This window comes from Nyctereutes procyonoides, unplaced genomic scaffold (genome assembly GCF_905146905.1).
Source record: "Nyctereutes procyonoides isolate TBG_1078 unplaced genomic scaffold, NYPRO_anot_genome, whole genome shotgun sequence".
In the NCBI taxonomy this organism is placed as follows: Eukaryota; Metazoa; Chordata; class Mammalia; order Carnivora; family Canidae; genus Nyctereutes; species Nyctereutes procyonoides.
The window spans coordinates 206,043-225,718 of NW_026575113.1; the positions used below are offsets into that span (position 1 = coordinate 206,043).

Consider the following 19,676-nt stretch of genomic DNA (forward strand, 5'->3'; position numbering starts at 1 on the left):
GAGCGCTAACGGAAACACACAAACTCTGACTCACGAGGTCTTGGGAATCAGCCTGAGGAGTTCATTCTAGGCATGGTGTGTGGGATTTGCCTTGAGTGCCTGTGCTTATCTAACTTCTAGAACCAAGTGATGATCAGGACTCTGAATCCCATTGGGTTAGTACAAAAGGTTGTTGTGATCCCCAAGTGACCGCTGCCATGATCAGTGGTGATAGCTGCCATGGCCCTGGGGAGGTGTGGTAGATTGTGCCTCCTTTTCCATCCTTGGCCTACTCCACAGAGGAGGCTGGAGGCCCAGAGAGGATAAATGCAAGGCAGACCGCGCTGCAGAGCAGGGACTGGGACCGGTCCTTGCTATTTGTTTAGTCCAGTGCTTTTCTTCGCTTTTCTTTTTTTCCCCCAATAAGTTGAAGTGTAATACATATGTAGAAAACTGTACCTGTAAGTGAGCAGTTTCATGAATTTTACAAACCAGATATACCGTGTAAACCGCCAGATCAAACAGTAGCACGGAGCTGCTCCCTAGAGCCACACATGGGCTCCCACTCCTTCCCTGCCTTTATCCAACCTGCCTTGCCCCTTCTTTTTCTTTCCATGCTCAGTGAGGACCTGCCGGGCTCTCATGTGACAGTTTCCTTGGGGTGGGGAACAGAGATTCTGGAAGGAAAGAGGCTAGTTACCAAACTAGAATGCTAACTTTCCCCAACAAGTTGAATGCTCTCAAATCCCTGTTCTGTGAATGGCTTCCCGCCTGATCCTCCCCAACACGACTCTTGGCCAGCAGGGTTTCTCTGAAACTTACTTTAATCCTCTAAACTCCTCCTAGAAAGCTTCTCTGCCACTCCCTCCAGGCTTCAGGTTAATATGCACAGGAAGGGTTGGCAGGGGAACCTGGCACTTAGCTTCCCCAGCCCTGCATGTAACTCCTTTTCAGCATTCACTATGCTGCTTCCTGTCCCACCTTGCTGAGATCGAAAGTCCCAGAACATAGGCGGGACTCACTCTCAACCGCAGTGCTTGCATGTTTGCTCTCTAAGTGCTTAGATATGATACTTAGGAATGGTTCAGAGAGCCGGCCTCCCAGAAACCCAGGAGACACTATGAGGTCCACGGACAGTCTGGGCAGCTCCCAGTCTCTTCATTCCCAACTTCCCATCGCTGGCCCCAGGCTTTGGTCCTCTCCTATTCTAGACCTGCCTGAGTTGTGTACAGGTTATTTAGCACTTAGATTAGAAATGAGTCCTTAGACTTCCTGGGAATTAAAAGCACTTCAGCCACATAACTTGTATTTAGGTAGGTGACAAGGTACACTGCAGGGCCTTGGGTTCGACGTTGTAATGGGTGATTTTGAATCCTGGCAGAGCCCCAGCTGGTTATGACCTTGAGCCGGTCACTTTACCTTTCAGAGACTCAGTGTCTTCATCTATGAAATGAGAATAAAAATAGAGTTGTTTACTCTATAAACAACAGAGATGTCTTTGAGGGTCAAATCTAGCATTTTGTGTGATTGCAGCTTTTGGAAACCAAGGAAATGGTTTATTTGTATTCCATGGTAGATTGCTGTGATCGCTACCTAAAACATCCATGCCTGAGCAGCTGAGTTATGTGATCTTTTGCATTCTTACCCAAGAATATATGGCATATAATCCAAAAGAAATGAGAACTTGCTAGTCCACACAAAACCTGTATACAAATGTTCATAATAGCATTATTCATAGAAGCCCCAAGGTGAAAACAAACCAGATGCATGTCACCTGATCAACAGATTAAACAAATCCGGTAGATCCACACAATGGAATATGATTCAGCCACATGCTACAGCATGGGTGAGCCTTGAAAACATTATGCTAAGTGAAAGAAGCCAGTCACAGGAGACTGCACTTGATTTCATTTATATGAAATTTCCAGAATAGGCAAGTCTATAGAAACAAATAGTGATGTCCAGGAGCTGGAGGGAATGGGTGAATTGAAGCTGATAGCTAACAGGTATGGGATTTTTTTTTGGGGGGGAGGGGGTGAAAATGTCCTAAAATTAATTGTGCTGACGGTTGCACAACTCTGTCAATATATGAAAATCACTGAATTGTAAGCTTTAAGTGGGTAAATTGAATGGTATATGAAATCTATCTCAATAAACGTGGTTTTTGTTTGTTTTTCAGGGTTTCTCTCTCTCTCTCTCTCTCTCTCTCTCTCTCTCTTTTTAAAAACATCTTGTGAGGTAGGAACTATGGCAGTCTCCATTTGACAGATGGGAGCCTGAGGCTTATGGAGACCCAGAGTCCTAAGGGGGAAAGGCAGGGTTCTACCTCAGGTCTCGCCGTTTCCAGCTCCCATGCATCTTCACAGGATTGGCATGTGCCTTCTAGAGGAGGAAGAGGCCTGGAGAGGAGAAGGGGCTTCCCTCCTGTGTTCTGTGTGGTGCTGCTGCTTCTATCCCTGCTCCGTGCCCCTACAGGGGAGATTTCTGGAACAGAAAATCTCACTGCGCCTGATTTCCCAATCCTGCTATGGAGATTAGAGGTTAGGCTGTGCCTGGCCCAGCTCTCAGGCACACAGTCCAGCAGGTGGCCTTTTAGCGGCTGGGTCATGAGTGCCATGAGGTGAGGCTATTGCCAGGTTTCAGGCGGGTGGTAGTGTCCTTGATTCACAAAAGCGCTTAATGTCGATGTTCAGCATATTTTTTCTTTTCTACTTTTGGTCTCATATCTAAGAAACTGTTGTCTGATTCAAGGCCATGAAGAGATATATACCAGTGCTTTCTTCTAAGAGTTCTGTAATTTCAGCTCTCACCTCATTGATTTTTATATTAAGGACATGGTGCTTGAAAACCACATTATCCCAGCTGTGTGCATGTAGCCAGCCGGTCCTGGGTAAGTGGTGACTGCTATTAAAAATTATGATGATTTTTATTTATTATCATCTTTTCCATAATTAATCTCTCACTGTGTTTCCCATCTGGCTAGCTGCCTCTTGCTCCTTCTGGAAAGATAGTGTTGGTGTCTGAATCTGTATCTAGCACAAGGGGTGTGTGGGATTGAAGAAAGGGAGGACCTGCCTGGTTACTTTACTCCCTCCCTCTGCTTTGTCCCCGATTTTTTGTTACAGAAAATTTAAATACTTGAGAGAATGCTACAGCACACACTCCCACATGCCACCACCCAGCTTCACAAGTTAGCAACTTATGGCCACTCTTGTTTTCTCTCTGCCTCACCTACTTCTCTCACCATTCCCTGTGCCTGGTTACTTTGAAGCAGATTCCACCTGTATTCCACTCATATTTAATCTATAAATGATTTCAGCATGCATCTCTAAATGTGAATCACCACTTTCTAAAAAGGGGCCTGCAGTGTTTTGGGGGAGTGGGCCAGAACGTCTATTACCTCTGAGAATTGAGGCGGCGGGAACTATGCACAGGCACTTCTTTCGCTCCCCTGTAAGGAGCTGGCTGTCTGGCTGCAGCTGGCATTGTGGGCTCTGCCAGGACCTGTCCACAGAGGTTGCACCTTGGAGCCTGGGCCACAGGGCATGGGATTTTGTGGTGCTCTGGGCATCAGCAGGAGGGTTGACCCCAGCCAGAATAGCCCTGTTGCTCACCTCAGGTGCAGGGCTGGCATGCCACTGCCTGCTGTACGGGGCATGGCAGGGTAAGTTCAGAGACCTTGGGTCAGGTTTGGTGCCAAGAGTCCACGTGTTGTCCAATTCTGAGAACTCTCTTTGTTTTTCTATCTATCAGCTCCTTTTGTGTCCTGGTCTTGTTGCCCACAGCAAGCAAGCTCCCTGAGATAGGTTTGATCCAAAATGCAGGGGCACGTAGGTTGCTTATTGCTCACGTAAGCATCTGACTCTTGGTTTCGGCTCAGGTCTTGAACTCAGGGTCAGGGGATTGAGCCCCACATCAGGTTCCACACTCAGTGGTGAGTCTGCTCTCCCTCACCTCCGCCCTCCCCCCACTTATGTTCATGCATTTACTCTCTCTCTCTCTCTCTCTGAAATAGATGAGTCTTTGGGGGTAAAATGGACATTTTGCACACCAGGAAACAATCTCAGAGAGATAAATTATACTTTCTTTATCATAGACATGGAGTAAGTGGCAGAGGCGGATTTGAACTTGGGACTTCTGCCTGTATTTTCTGTTAGAGAAGAGCAAACCCTTGCATCTCTCATTTCCTATCCATAAATGGAACTGCAGAAGAAATGGTATTTGTGGTGTTCATCCTGGTCATCTCATTTGGCTCACATTCTTGGTGGGGAAAGATGGACTTCCCCTAGCCTAGCAGAGAGGGCCCAGCATCCCTCGTGGCATCATCATCCTTTGGGCATAGGGGCAGGGGGCACCTGGCTGGCCTCTGCCTCTCTGTGCCCTCAACAAACAGTCTGCTTTCTCTAGCCCTCCTCCTGGCCCTCTGACTAGGGCTCTCTATCTCTGCTCCCCCCCTTTTCTGTCTGCTTCAAGTTGGGCTCCCCCCTAATTAACATCCAAGCTCCCTTTGTAGGTGTTATGGGCAGACGTTCTAAAGGAACATGTGTTTACCATTTGCCATGGAGACCGTTTGGGCCTTTCTTCTTCTGAGTGGTGATAAAATGGTACAGGGTGCTCACTTTTCCAGCAATTGGTTTGGTAATTCTAAGAGTCTTGTGAAAAATGCATGAGGCCTGTGGTACAATAGATAAGCTGAAAAGCTTGGAAGGAGATCCACTTGTGGATAGCGGGGTGATTGGAAAAACACTTTCTTTGCCCTCTCTGTCCTGTCCCAAAAGAGATCGTGTTTAGGAATAATTCTTCTGTTAATACTGATGCTTTCATCCCGGGTCAAAAGCTTGTTGGCGCCTGCTGGTCAGATATTTTCCCCTTTGGTTTCTTCTAACTTCTTTCCCTCATGAGTTTGGCTTAAATCCATGTCTTAATGATTCTGAATTCTCTCTTTAAAGGTCACTGCCCTAACACATAAAAGTGGAACCAGATCCAGCAACTACTCGGATACTCTTCTTGAGACTGGGGCGGGTTGTGGATTTTCTAGGGGGAGGAAGGATCCTGTCTGGACTTTATGGGACTCAGTTGCTGGGGGAGAACTGGGCCAGCCCATTGAAGCCAGCATCTTTGATACTGCCTCCTCTTTTTAGGCAAGCAGCAAGCATGTGTGTGTGCCATTATCTGTAATGCCTCTAGCAGGTGGCTCTCCATCCAGTTCTAAAACAGCCCCCACGTGTGTCCCCAAAGTCTGCCTCCATACACGCTAGTCCTGTTTTTCCAATTTAGGCTTTTAAGTCACAGACGAGGGAACTGAGGCCCAGAGAAGCCAGGTGGCCTGCCCAGGGTGACCCTGGGAGGTGGTAACAGTGAGAGCCTGGGTTTGAGTCCTGGGCCCTTACTCTTCTCTCTGCACCAGGCTGCTTCCTAGTGTGTTGGGGTAGGGGAGGAGGAGAGGGTGTGTGGGGACAGTTCAGGGCCTTCAGGTCATAACCCACAATATGAATTTGTTGGCCAGGATTACAGATCCTGGGCGAAGTAGGGCAAAGCCCATGTGTCTTTAATACTCTGCACAATGTCCTAAGCACTGTGGGTGATGTGCGGTTTGTTATGTGAATGATCTTCTAACATGAAGACAGTGACATTTTGTACGTATGTGGGAATCTTGGTGTCCCGTGAATGATACACTCTTATGGCAGTGTAGACCTGGTTCAAAGAAATGATGCTGACAGGGATAGTTGCTGATGGGGAGCCAGCCTTGGAGAGATGCAGGCACTTAGGCACTTATGTGAGGCTGGGGCTGTAGGAGAGCAGAACTGGACAGGAACTATGGCCTGAATGCAGCTTCTAATAATCTTTTCTTGAGGATACTTCTCAGCTTTTCACAGCCCCTGTGGGCTCGTGTGCATCGGCTGCCAGGCTTGTTCTGTATAAGTAGGGAAGAGGGCCAGTCACTGAGCTGACTTGTTGACCTATCTTGGGAGGAGGAGGAAGGTGACTTCTCTTCTGTGTTTATGTCTATAGGATGGGTGTGCAGGGAGAGGGGCGGAGAGCGTGTGGGCCCCAGAGAGTTCATAGGTGTGGGGATGGGAAGAAGGGCTCCCCACTGGCATGTTCTGGCCACCCCCTTAGGAACAGAGAAGTGTCTTTTAAAACATTCAAAAAAAAAAAAAAAAAGACACAAATGAGCCCATAACCAGATACTCTGGTATGAAACACAAGGGCAGGGGGATGGGAGCAAATTTCAGGAGAGAAGTAGATATAAATCTCTGGCTTTGTGTTGAGAGCTCTTAAAAATGATTACTAGGAACCAAAATAGGTTCACTGAAAAAAAAAAAAAAAGAGTAATTTCAAACGGCGCTTTCTTTTTTGTTGATAAGGCTGACTTGAAAAGCAGCATTGTGGCTTTTTCCTTGGCCTTTGCCGACCCTGCAGACTGGTCTTGTAGATGGGGGCAGGAGGATGCATTAAGCTGCTTTATTCCTTCCCTGGGGTGGCCTGGACACGGTGCACCCCACCCTCGGTGGCTCCACACAACAGGGAGCTCTTTCTCCGTCACGTTAAGGAAGTAGACGTCTGAAGTCAGGGTGTCCGCGGTTGCTGCCTGCTAGAGGCGCCCGCTCTCCTGCCGCCGGGTGGCCGGCTGGGGATCCTGGGCAGGCACGGCTGGGCCCGCCTGTCCTCAGAGGCCCTCGCGGTGTCTCTGTCCGCTGGTCCCCATCTTAGACACCAGCCAGTGCACCAGCGTCCATCCCAATCCCGCGCGGCCTCGGGTTCCTTGGATTCCATCTGTAAAGACACTGTCTCCAAAGAAGGTCACACTTAGGAGCCCCAGGGCTTAGGACGAGCGCGACCCACTGAGGACACACTGCGGCTCGGCTCGGCTCGTCGCCACGACCGCTCCCTGACCCCAGCCTCTCCCGACCACGCCCCCGGCCCCGCCCCGGCCCCGCCCCCGCGGCTCCCGCATCCCGCATCCCGCATCCCACACTTGGGGCCGCAGACTCACGGGGCCCTGGGCCTGGGGCCCGCCCCACTTCCCACGCCCCGGGCCGAGCTGGGGGGCCCACGAGGTGACGAGGCGCAGCGCCGGATTCTCGGAGACGGCAGCTCCTCACCGCCGTGCGCCTTGGCGTGGTCGGAGGTCGGGGTCCCCTCGCGGGCCGCAGGCTGCCCCGGAGCCGTCTGTCTGTCCTGTCTGTCCTGTCTGTCCTGTGCCCCCTCCCGGCGGCAGGCACACCCGGGCCGGGCTTCTCCCCACCCTTCCACAGCCGCCCTCCCGTCGCCGTCGCCGCCCTGCCCTGCCCCAGGGCCTTTACCATGCGGGGTGTGATCCACGCGGGCAGCGGGCAGCGGGCTGGATTCAGGGGGGCCTTTGTGGGCCCAGACGAGCTGAGCAGGAGCAGCCTGCGCGCCCCGTCAGCCCCGTTCCTCACCCCGCCCACCCGCCGTCTCGGCCTCTTCAGGCCCCCGCCTCAGAGCCCAGGGGCCGCTCCCCGCGGCGCAGCGCGGCGCCCAGGTGTGGGGGGACCGGCCTGTCCCAGCATTCCTAGCAAGAGCTCGGAGCCTGCGTCTGATAGGACCAACTCGGGTCACGTGCCCGAGCCCGCGGCCAGGGTGGAAGGTGCTGATTGGTCTGACCGGCACCACGTGATCCCGCCGTGGCGGGAGCGTGGAGGCAGCCGCCCCAGACCCGGGTGAAGCCCCGGGCAGATAGATGTAGGGGCTGCGGGAGGCAGGGGGAAGGAGGGGGGAGGGGGGAGGGGGGAGGGAATCCTGCGGAAACCTTGTTTCTGCCTCAGCCTCCCACCTCCAACCGGAAGAGGTGTGTTTCCCTTTCAGGAATACATCGACGCGCACCCTGAGACCATTGTCCTGGACCCCCTGCCTGCCATCAGGACCCTGCTGGACCGCTCCAAGTCCTACGAGCTCATCCGGAAGATCGAGGCCTACATGAAAGGTACGGACGCACGTGGCTCGGCACCTGCGGCGGGGGCACACCTCGACGCCTCGACAGCCCCAGACAGCCCCATCGCGTCGGAGGGAGATAGGGTGCCTGATCTGTTTAAGCCCTTTGGGACAGGAAGCACCTGAATTCCTTGTGGGGTGCACGTTTTGGGGAGGCCCTTTTCCCCTCCTTCTCTGACCAGCGGTTAGGAAATAAAAGCCCTAGGGTGCTCTTTGGGAGAGGGAGTGGCTGCAGCCGCTTTAAGACGGTTTGTTTTGTTTTGTTGTCGTGAACCCACAGAGTGGTGATGAAGTGTCCTGATAACACAGTGGTTAGAGAGCAGGCGTGTGTGTGTGTGTAGAATAACTGGAGCAGCGGGCAGCCAAGGAGAGTTACGTAACTGGGCACAGGAGACAAACAGAAATTGAAGGGCCTTTAATCAAACACATGGAGATGTGTAACGTGGCGGCTGGGCCTCATGGGGTACGCTCTGTTCTCCAGGGCCAGAGCCTCCCGCTTAGCTGTGGGAGCTTTTCCTGCCAGCTACGTCTTCTTGTCTCTGAGGACTCGTTCTCCCCACCTCCCTGGTCTGGGAGTCCCACTCCAGAGGAGTGGGACTGCCTTCCCAAGGTGTTTGTTTATGTGAGAAGGGCTTTTGGGGAAAGATTCATGTGAACAGTAACCTAGTTCTCTTTGCCTGGTCCAAGCGTTCCTTGCTGAGAGTTCTTGTTTGATTCTAAGGAAAAGTGCTTTGCTCGTGTCCCAGGGCTGTGTGAGGATCCATCTTTGGGACAGGAGAGGCACACCCCACACCTGCCGCCCACACCATGAGTGTGGCTTGCCTGGGTTGCCCTGAATCCTGACTTGGCTGGTGACTTGGCCTGGCATTGTTTCATGTGATGGTGGGACCGGTGGGAAAAGTTTGGCTTGCCAGACCGGCAGCAAACCTGTGTGTAGGTTAAGTTTTCTCCTTACTTTGTCTCTTCTGGTGCTCATAGAGGTGGGCACGGTTATCCTCCATGTTCTGCAGACAGTGGTGGAGAATGAGCGGTCAGCAGATGGGCCAATACCACACAGCTTGTGCATAGCAGAGCCAGCATCTGGCCAGGTCTCTCCAACTCAGGCTGCCAGCTCCTAGCCCCTCAGCTTAAATTAACTTCCATGTCCATGGCTAGAGGGCCCTAGATCTAGCAAGCACCTGGCATGGATGCTGTCCAGGAGACTTGGTGAGTCTTTGCTTCTCTAAGGAACATGCCCTGTGGAAGAGCTGGATGTTGGACCTGGCTGTCCTGGAGGGGGTCTCAAGGCCTGTTTCACTGGGTGCCTGGCATTCAGCAGGTGGCCTAAAGCATGGGCTTCCTGGGTGGCCCCCAAACGGCAGGCCTTTTCAGTATGCCAGCATCCTTTTGCCCTTGGGCCTGGAATGGTCAGCGATGAATGAGGTCAGCTTCCCTTCCCTTTGCCTTCCTTCCCTGGGTCCAACTAGAACCCTAGATGAGAAGGAAGATCTGTAGGGATGTTCCAGGTAAACTTTGGTTCTGGCAAGGAAATCTGCCTCTTCCTGGGAATTGCATGCATTGGACACCAACAGTGTGTGAAGGGACAGGAGGTGAATCTGATCCTGATGAGAAGGCCCGATTAGTGGGAGGACTTGCAGGTTGGCCACCACATCTCGTGGCCTCCCAAGTCCATGAGAAGAGTGATGTATTCTGATGGGGTCAGGGAGGTTACTGCCGAGAAGGGCTTTTCAGGGCAAAGAGCACAGGCTTTTGGGGAGACAGACTGAGGTAGTATCTACATCTGAGCTCTTGGTGCCGTGTGGCCTTGGCCCAAGTCCCTTGACCTCGCCCTGCCAGTTTTCTGTTAAGATGTTGATAATAAGTAGTTTATCTACAGGGTCTGGGATTGACATAACTGCGATGCCATCTAATGAGCACTTAGCGTGGGTCCTGGCTCATGGTGTCACCCGGAAATGGCAACTGCTGGCACAGCTCCCATTATGATGGAGGGGGCTGAAGCAGCTGCATTGGATCTTGGAGTCTCTCTCGGTTTTCATGGGTAGAGCATCAAGGGTGGGGTCACGGGTGAGCCTGGGCCTGGAGTGTGGGTGTGCAGTCAGGGAGAAGCGGACTGGTGATTGGTCAGATTGCACCATGCACAGGAAACAGGCCTGTCCCTGGTGGATGAGACTGAGGGTGACAGCCTAGACCTCCCAGACAGGGCAGTGGTATAAGCAGAGTGGCACACAGCCGCGGTGTGGAGTGCCTGTGCATGACTTGTAGGTCACTGGGTCAGTGTGGGGGACTTGGAATGTCTTAAGCAGTTGGGGGCTTCGTTCATGGGCGCCTACTGAAGGTGTGTGAGCAAGCAAATGAGGACGTGAGCATGCATCTTAGATCAGTGCAGACGTGGCCTGGAGACAGGTTCTGATGGCCGTTACCTATATCCTATTGTGAGAGTTACCCACACTGCGCCACATGTGTAAGGGACTGGTGACCGACCCCCAGGGGGGAGAGAATCAGCCCCCACACTACTGGGTCCAGGAAACCTCAGACTCAGGTGTCATCAGCTCCAGAGCTGCCTGCAGGGTGGAGGTTGGAGGTTGGGGGATGGGGAAGCCCCCTCCATGCCCAGCAGGAACGTGTGACCGAACCCTAACAGCCGGCTTGGTCCTAAGCCAGCAGGAATTGTTCTGTGGGTGGGCTGTGACCGCTGCGCCCTGGATTTTCCTTATCGTGCATACCAAGCTGGGCTGGTATTCTTCCAGGAGGGTGGGCAGAAGCTGGGATTTCCTGGAACCTTTTCCTGTTCCCACCCCCACCCCCACAGCTGTTCTTATAGAAGCACTGCTGGCTCCCATCTTCCATCCTCCCAGAGCCCGGGCTCCTCCTCCCTGCAGATGCAGAGAACCTTCTCTGGGAGGCACATCCCGGCACTCCTCCGCCCCACTCCTGCTATTCCTGGAGGCAGCCCTGTTAAGTGTGCTGTAAATGGCCATAATTACCCTGTAAGTTCCCCAGACAATTAGAACAATGCAAGTGACACTGCTGCTCAGGGTGTCACTGTCTTTCATGCCAAGGTGGCTCTGCCTGCTTCAGAGATCCTGGGTGGCTGCAGAGAGGCCAGGGGAGGCTGCTTTGGGGAGGTGCCCAGGGCTCCCTGCAGTAGGGGTGGCAGTCTCCCAGGAGCAGCGGCAGAGCACTTGGAGCAGGAGGTTCATGCTCTGTCTCCGTGCAGAGCATCAGCTGTGGAGACAGGTGAAGCCTACTGCCTGCTGCCTGGAGCCCCCAACTCCTCGTCCAAGTACCTTGGTGATATCTTGGTTCTGTGTTCCCAGAGCTCATCCTCTTCCAGTTTAGAGCTTGGAGGGGAGACGAGAACCTTTCTCTGCCTCAGACCTTTTGGTCTCAAACCTGCTTATGTAGTTAGTACTAAAGTTTCTGTAGCAACAGACCTGAAATAACAGTGGCTTAAATGAGATAGAACTTCATTTCTCTGTCATGGAAAAGCCCAGAGAAAGGACCCAGACTTCTTACCAGCTGGTCATTCTGTGATGTGGGACTCCTGGTCCACAATGGTGCCGCTAAAACTCCAGCCATCACATCCAGAGGGGTCTAGGGTAAGGGATGGGAGGAGCCGAGGAAAAGGAAGCAGGGGGAGGCAGCCCTAGTTATCTTTTAAGGAAAGGTTCTGGAAGCCACAACATGATGCTCTTTCCACACATCATCGGCTGGGACTGAGTCCCATTTTGAGCTGCAAGGGAGTTGGGGAGTGTGGGCTCTATTCTGGGCAGCCGTATGCCCAGCTAAAATTGGGAGCTGGAAGAAAGGGGAGAAGGAGTTTCAGGAGACAACTAATTGTCTGCCACCTTACCTGAGAAGTGGGTTGCTACTTGGAGAATCCATGGGTGGATGACTCTTGGAATGACTATTCCTCCTCCAGCTGGCCGGGGGCTGTGGCCTCAGCTTGTGACCTTAGCAGCTCAAAGCAGCCAGAAGTCACTAGGTTTGCAGAGTGACCCACCCAAGAGCATTTGGGCCACAGGGTTCTGTAACAGATAACTGTTTCTGAGCGAGGCCGCACCCACACCCCTTAGGCAGAGACACAGATGGCACTGAACCTGGATCCAGTTCAAACCCAGTACAGGAACCTCCCAGAAGTAGAACATTGCCTGGCACAGGCATGGGGGAGGGGGAGGGAGGCCAGGTCAACAAGTCATGATTGCCGAGCAGGCCTTGTCTCTCCCTGCCACAGACCAAGATTTTGAGGTGGAAGCCCCAAGACCAAGGCCTGGCTCTGCCACCCCAGGCCGAGCGATTTTGGGTGAGGCTCTGGCTGGCTCCTGAACTGGCCAAAGCATCATGAGAAAAAGTTGTGCTGTGGTTGGATGACACAGGCTGGTCATCTTGGCCCTGGGGGTAGGGGTGGATGGTAGTTAATGGAGGGCATAATGCCACAGGACAGAGGACTCCAGAGACCTTTCAGTGCTGATGCAGTGGTGGGTAATGGGTGACATATACTGTGGGGGTGACAGATGGCCATTGGCATGTCAGGCCTCCCTGGGGAGGGAGGTCCACACCACGGATTGAAGCGTTTCTGCCTAGGGTTTTATGGGGGTGTAATCAGGGCTCATCTGGGAGGATGTTGGGAAGCTGGACTGAGAATGGAGTAATCTAGGTAGCAAGTGAAGAGAAAGGAACATTCCTCAGGGCCTGGAGGAGTGATTTCCCACAGAGCCTCAGTCAGGCTAGGACTATGGGGGGGGGGGTGCAGAGCTGGGGGGCGGCTGTCCACCTTTGGTGCCTGGCAAAGGCCTGTGGGTAGGGGAGGAGAGGCCAGAAAGAGGGCTTGGTGTCAAGGCTCTGGCCTCAGATCTGCCTGTGTCCCCTGCATTGTGTGGCCTCAGTGGGTCACTTTCCAGTCTGAGTGCACTTTGTCGGCACTTGTTGGGTGCCGGGGAGCCATTGCTCCTGCCAGGCACTGTTGGAAGCACTGTACATGTCTGAGCTGATTTAATCCTCACCGTGACCCCACGAGAAAGGTAGAACACTGAAGTGCATAAGCTCATCCGCTCCGGCCGCACTGCTACTTCAGGGGGAGAGCTGGGATTTGAATTTAGTTGATGGTTCCTGGAGCCCTGGGTGTCCTGCTGCCCTGCCCTGCAGGAGCTGAGTGAGCTTGGAGCCTGCATGGATGTGGAGCAGCGGGACTCTGCTGCCTGGGGGCAGGTGTGTGGGCACTGCCAGCTGCTGGCACTTGTGGGTGCCCTCTGGTGTTCAGAAGAGGACACTGACCACAGAAAGGCCCTGGGGTCCACTCCACAGAGAATGAGCAGCTCTGCTGCTCCTGTCACGGACTCTCTGCTCCTAGAGTTTCCAAGGAAACAGGAACCTTGTCTGTTCCATTTGAGAGCAGCGCCACACATGGTCGTGGAAAAGAACAGGCCTTGGCACCAATAGACCTGGGCTCCGCGCTCAGCTCCCCTTGTTCGTCCTGGGTGGTCACCAGCCCTCTCAGAATCATTTGCTCCTCTGTGCCCCAGGGGCTGCCATCAGCTCCATGAGAGGCGGTGTACGGCAGGTCTGGCCCTATTCATTGCAGCAAGTGTGGCCCCGAATCAGGTGTCACATGTGGTCAGTTCCCTTTTGGTCCTGCTGGGTGCCCAGGTTCTAAGTGGGAGGCATATGGCAAAAGCTGTGGGTGGTGGAGGACATGAAGGACCAGGAGGGCAGGAATGAACGCACCCCAACAACTGTCACTCCCAAGTCAGCCAGCTTCTGGCCTGATTTTGTGCAAGGGGCTGAAGTTTTGGATCAGACCACCAAGAAAATGCTTCAACACCTATCAAGGGGGCTTCAAAGGAGGCCTGATGGTGCCTGCTGTGTCTCCTTCAAGGGTCAGCCAGCACAATCTGCAGTGCTGAAGCCAAGAGGACAGGGCCAGGCCCAGACCAACTCCCAGAGCAGGTGGCCATGCAAGTGGCACAACCTCTACAAGCTGGGGTGAGCATGGGGGCTCGGGGTTGGCGCTTGGCTCCTGGTTTTCTCTTTGACTTTGGGGGTCTGTAGGGGAAACACGGTCCATGTTTCTAGCGATCCAGCTAGAGACCCCGTGTTCAGATGGGGGGGGGGGCGTCTATAGAGCGGGATGGTGGGTTGAGCACCAGCTGTGGGCCAGGCTGAGGTAGGCATTTTCCCAGCTTCAGGTGGCATCTGGGCCTGAACCCCAGCTATGTCTTGGGGATCCTCCCTTTCATTACCTGCCAAGAGGAAGTAGGTCTCCTTCTCTGCAGAGTGGTGGGGATGGCCCTCAGGACCAGGCCCTGGGTGGGCAGCTGCTCCTCTCCTCGCTGCAAATCCTCCTACACAGCTGAGCTGTTCCTCCATTTCAAAGTGGAACTCAGGCAAGGTGAGGGTTTCAGAGCTACCAGGTCTTCCCGCCAAGCCCCGTGCTGACTCCCAAACTCAGCTTCCTTTCTCCACCAGGCGCATTTCACAGCAAATTCTCTGAACCCCACCCATCTCCGTGCCCTCAGTGAGTTGAGTGCTCACTGTGCCCTCTGCTGACCCTGGGTGGGATCTGCTCCTGTCCCTGGCTCCCCATCAGAGGCCACAACCTGCCACCCAGGCCTGGGGCCAGGGCTCACCTCTGCCACTGTGCAGAGTCCTGCCCTGCAGGAACTCAGCATGTGTCCCTTCCCCACCCACCTGCCTGCCCACTCATCCTCAGCCTCAGAGGTCCCCTTGTGAGAGGAGGCTCTGTGTCGCCCCTGGGGACCCACACATCCTGAGAGTGTTCAGCCCTGCTGGCCCAACTCACAGTGCAGACTGAGGAGCCCAGGGCATAAGAGGACACCCACAGGCGCACATCTGCTCACTGCCGCCACCCCTCCCCCCGCAGGCCTGGGTCTGCTCTTTCTCTTCCCGCCAGAGTGCTGTTTCCTTGTCGTCTGCCCTCCTTGGCCTACCTGGCATGGGGAGGTGAGAGGTACCTTAGGGAATGAGCAGACCCCACCCCCCACCCCGTTCTTCAGCAACTGCTCTCCTGACACACTTCTGCCTTCCAGAAGGCCGAGTGCTGTGCCCAGAGGGCAGTGGCCCTCTTCCTGGGGAAGCAGACTCAGCTTTTGCCTTAGAGCTCTCAGGGCCCAGGCCTCCTAGTGCTTAGGCCTACAGGCTAGTCCTGCCAGGTAAGAGAGATGGAAGTGCAGTGACTCCCTCCGGGGGAGCGTGCAGCGATCCCCTAGTTTCCCATTTTCTAGAGTTATGCTGAAAGCTAGCATCCCAAAGCTGGGATGTTCTGCTGAATGACCACAGGCCAGCACCCGACTCCCACCTTGCCTTCATGCTGCCATGGCATGCCCGATGGACTGCCACCTCCAGGCTGGCACTGACCCTCTATCTTAGGCAGCCCTCTGCCAAATTCCTCACTTGCTCTGCAACGGCCCAGGACACAGGACTGGAGCTCCAAGGAGAGACTAGGAGTGATGTGAGCTGTCACGGTGACTGGTGGCAGCCCCCTAAGGAGACTCAGTTCCATCCTTGGAAAGAACTTTCCTGTTTGTGCACTCAGCTTCTCATGGAGCCTTCTGAGCCTCCGGGATAACAGCAGTGAGGCAGGAGCAGCCTTGGTTCACAGGTGCCTCCCTCTGGTTCCATCCAGCTCAGTGGCTCTGCACCAGATAAAAGCCTTGGTGCTCACCCGCTGGCACACAGACCCTCCTAGGAAGCCCTGTCTCCTCCTGACCCACAGACACACTACTCCACCCCTCCTGAATGACCCTACCAGGCCCTGATGGCTCCACCAGCCCAGTCCTTTCTTCCCTGCATATTCAGGGCTGCCCCGGGCCAGTTGGTGAACCAGATGCTGATATCTCTGAGACTGTAGCTCCCTTTTCTGGAGTTTCTTTCCCCTTGTTGTGATGACCAGTGCCTTCAGACTGGAGACTCCCAGGACCCTGCCCCCCCCCTTCCTTCATCACACCTTGAGACCCCCAGGTCCCATGTAAGAAATCTCAACATCTCTTCCCTGGGGAGGAGGAAGGCAGATAGATACCCAAGACATACTTGGTCAGATTGATCAGAAAGTGTCAGGCCCTAGTCATTTACACTTTAGTGTGAATTTAAAGCCCACACAGTGTCTTTCCAGCTGAAAGAGATCTTGAACTCTCAGTGCTTCTGAAGCTGCTCATCTCCATATCTTTGAAGATGATGATAGGGGCCAAGAGAGGCTGTAGTACCAACCCAGCACCCCTTGATGCTTTCTGCTTCTCAGTTAAGTGCTCTGTTCCTGGGACCTCCACCTCTGCAACAATCTTCCCAGAAACATTACAGGTCACGCTGCCTGGGTTCAGGTGCTGTCCTTATCCCTGACTGCATGCATTTAGGCAAGTGATTTAACCTACTGAGCCTCGGTTTTCCTATCTGTAAAGAGGGGTAATGGTAGCAGCACCTTTTTCATCAGTAGTTGTAAGGATTCAATGTGGTTGTGCATTTAAGGCATAAATACTCCACAGATGGTAATTCTCCCAGGTGACACTACGTGGTGGGTTTCAGACCACACCCGTGTGTTGTGACCCTAGTAGTCTCGGGTTCCTGCACTTATGTTTGGTGCTGGATTTGTGCTAGCCTCCTGGATTGTGGGCCTCAGGACCCATATGAGACCAGACCCGTCCAGGGCAGTGGTCCCCTCTCCATCCATCCTACCTGAACACCCAGCTCCCTGTTTATAAATGCATCGCCTGGGTTTATTTCCCCAAATGAGAATGTTTGGGGTGACCCCTTGTGTAGCACATGCAGGCAGGGCTTTTGTCCTAATCTTAATGACTTTTTCACAGTGTCTCATGGTTTCATACTAAACTTCACATTGTACGGTTTTCCATGTAATTTTTTATTCTTAATAGATGTGCCAGAAAAGTTGGAAACATTGGTACACAAAGTTCCCTCATACCCTCCACACAGCTGCATCTTGAGTTAATGTTTCCTGTGATCACAATACATTTAGTTCTCCAAACAGGGAATTCTCATCAATGGCAGTACTACTCATTAAGTTCCACCAGCTTTCCCGCTGCTGCCCTTCCTCTGGGTGTCCTTTCTCTGTGACTTCCTCGTGTCTAGGGCAGGGCCTCAGGCTGTTTGTCTTTGATGACCATGATGCTGTGGAAGAGCCCTGCATCAGTGTGGGCTTATGGGATGTTTCCCAGTGTTACCACATTAGGTTGACGTTAGCCTTTTGGACAGGAACACCACACTGGCAGTGCTTTTTCCCTTCTTTGCACCCCCTGTATCTCAGGAGGCCATGACATTGATATGGGTTCTATCTAGTTAACCGATCATTTGGCCAGAGTGCTGTCACGTTTCTCCACTGTTCATTTCTATTTTTCTCTTTGTAATTAGGGTTATCTTATACGGAGATCCTTTGCAGATGTCCTATTTCTCATCATACTTTTTGCCTGCTATTTTAGCATCCTCTGATGGTTCTTGATGATAAGCATCACTACTGTGCTATTTGCCAAATGGTCACTATATTGAATTTTAAAAAGTAATAAACCTGCCCTCTTCAAACTGGGACTTTTGCAGATGTCCATAGGAGGGCACTTCCCTGAGTTCTAGCCTCAGCTCATTTGTAAGTAAAAAGAAAGGCAAAGATGAGAAATAAGGAAAAAGGGGGGATGTGTTAGAGAAGGTTCTGTGCTGCAAGACTTCTCAGAGCCTTTAACATACTAATATGAATCTTGAGGCTTCTGGAGATGGTGTACTGAATTTTACACTAATGTTAAGACACGCTGGTAGTTTATGTCCCACTAATAAGGGGGAAAGTGCTAATTAAATTGTGATAAACCATCAATGATGACACACATCTCAACCTCTAGGATGGAAAATGAAAAAACACATGTCTTAAGATCAGTGGAATATGACAGTACTTGACTTTTTCCACTTAATCACTCATAAATTCTCCTCTTCCTCCCCGTAGGGCTTCTGGTGAGAAGCTTGCTCCACCCAGCACACTTTAAAAACTCCCAGACTGGGTGCTACTCACCTCCTACTGTGTACAGATCTGACCTTGAATTCCCTCTATCAGACAGGCAGGGCCCTGGGTGTTGGTGACTCACTTCCCAGAGGCAGCTGCTTTTAGCACTGTGGAATCCATCTTTCTAGACCCTTCTCATGCATGTAAAAGTGTGTGTGTGTCTATTAAAAAAAAAAAAGCAGGATCATATTACATATGTGTCCTCATAAAACTTGTTTTTTCCCCCACTGAGTGTATATCTTGGCTTCTTTCCATGGCCCATAAAAGAAGAGGGAGGGAGGTCTGCTTGGCTCTTTTTGGTGGCAACATAATATTTTAGCACGTGATTGAAAGAACCATAGTTTACTCAATTATATTGAGCTCATAAGGTCATTCTAGTTCAATTTTTTGTTTGTTTCTTGGACAGTAGTAAACATAGATCCTTGCATATTTCTATAAAATTAATTCCTAGAAGTGGAATTTCTCAAAAATTTTCATAAACATTTCTCACATGGGCTGGTACTGCTGGATTGTTCTTGAAAAAGTTTGAGCAAATCTCACCACTCTGTGCCCATCTGCCAGGGAAATGATACCTACCTTAATTTGCATGTCTTCCTTCATCGGCCAAATGGAGCATGTCTTCATGTGCTTATTGGCCCTTTGCCTTTCTTCTGCGTGTGAATCTCTTCCTGTCATTTGCCCACTTTTCTATTGGGTTGTTGGTCTTTCTTATTGATTGGTTAGAGCCCTTTTTGGATTAAGGAAGTTGTTTCATTGTTTAAAATATGGACAGTTTCATCAATAGAAGCTTCCATCTTTGTACGGGGGCCAAGCTAACATTTTCTGTTCTGCTTTTAGAACTTGTACTGCCAGAGAGAGCACTTTAGGTATTATTTTTGAAATGTCTTGAAAACAAAAAAAGCTGCTGCTTTTTGGGAGTTGGAGCTGAGGGGGGGGCAGTGAATATCTGCCTTGGTCCGGAAGGGGCTATAAATCACTGGGAACAACTGCCATGGAGTTAATCCCCATCACCAGTAGCTATTTTCATCAGCTGGTGTAGGGCTCGGGAATGTCTGTGTCACTGCCGGGCCCGTGTCTGGCTCCTCTGTTCTTGGGCTTTTTGAACATCCGGGTGCAAACAGCCCTCTGGAGATGAAACAGGTCATTAGCTCAGTCCGATGGGAGAAAACGGCCATCCAGCTAACCAGGGCAGTGTCAGACCAGGAAATGTCAGATCTGTGGCATTTCTTGCCCTCTGTCTCTGCCCACAAGCTACACCCTACCTCATTGGAGGCTGATTCCACATCTTCCAGTGTCATCTGTCCCCGCCCCCGCCAGCTCACCTGTAGCTCGAGGATCAGGTTCCTGGCAGGGCAGTGACAGCTGCAACAAAACAAGAAGACCCCTCAGAGCCTCCAGGGAGCAGTAGGGGCTGCAGCCACTGCTGTGATGTGCCCTCCATCCACCGTCTCCAGTAACACAGTCAAGTCAGGGACCCATGTCAGAGCCGTGGCCCCCCGCTCCCCCTCCCTTTGGAGAAGACTCTGCCACAGTAGTCTTCACTGTGCAGCTTCAGACAGTGCTGACCGTGGCCGAGAACACCATCAGGCCTGTGAATGTTTCGTCTCTGTCGTGTTTTTTCAGCCTGTAGCTGACATTGCTGTTCTCTGGCCCAGCTGGGGATGATAGCTCTGATCTGACCTTGTATTCTGAGCATAAGGATGCTGCCTCGGAGCCATGCGCTCTGCTGAGA

The 19,676-nt window shown here is 52.4% G+C and overlaps 1 protein-coding gene across 4 annotated transcripts in view; it reads left to right on the forward strand.

Moving 5' to 3' along the window:
* ITPK1 (inositol-tetrakisphosphate 1-kinase) overlaps positions 1-19,676 on the forward strand; it is a 165,487-nt gene that overhangs the window by 112,210 nt on the left and 33,601 nt on the right. For all 4 annotated transcript variants that reach the window (XM_055333677.1, XM_055333679.1, XM_055333678.1 and 1 more), the window contains one exon: positions 7,810-7,927. In XM_055333677.1, coding sequence (XP_055189652.1) covers positions 7,810-7,927 — 118 coding nt within the window. The remainder of the gene's footprint in view (positions 1-7,809; positions 7,928-19,676) is intronic.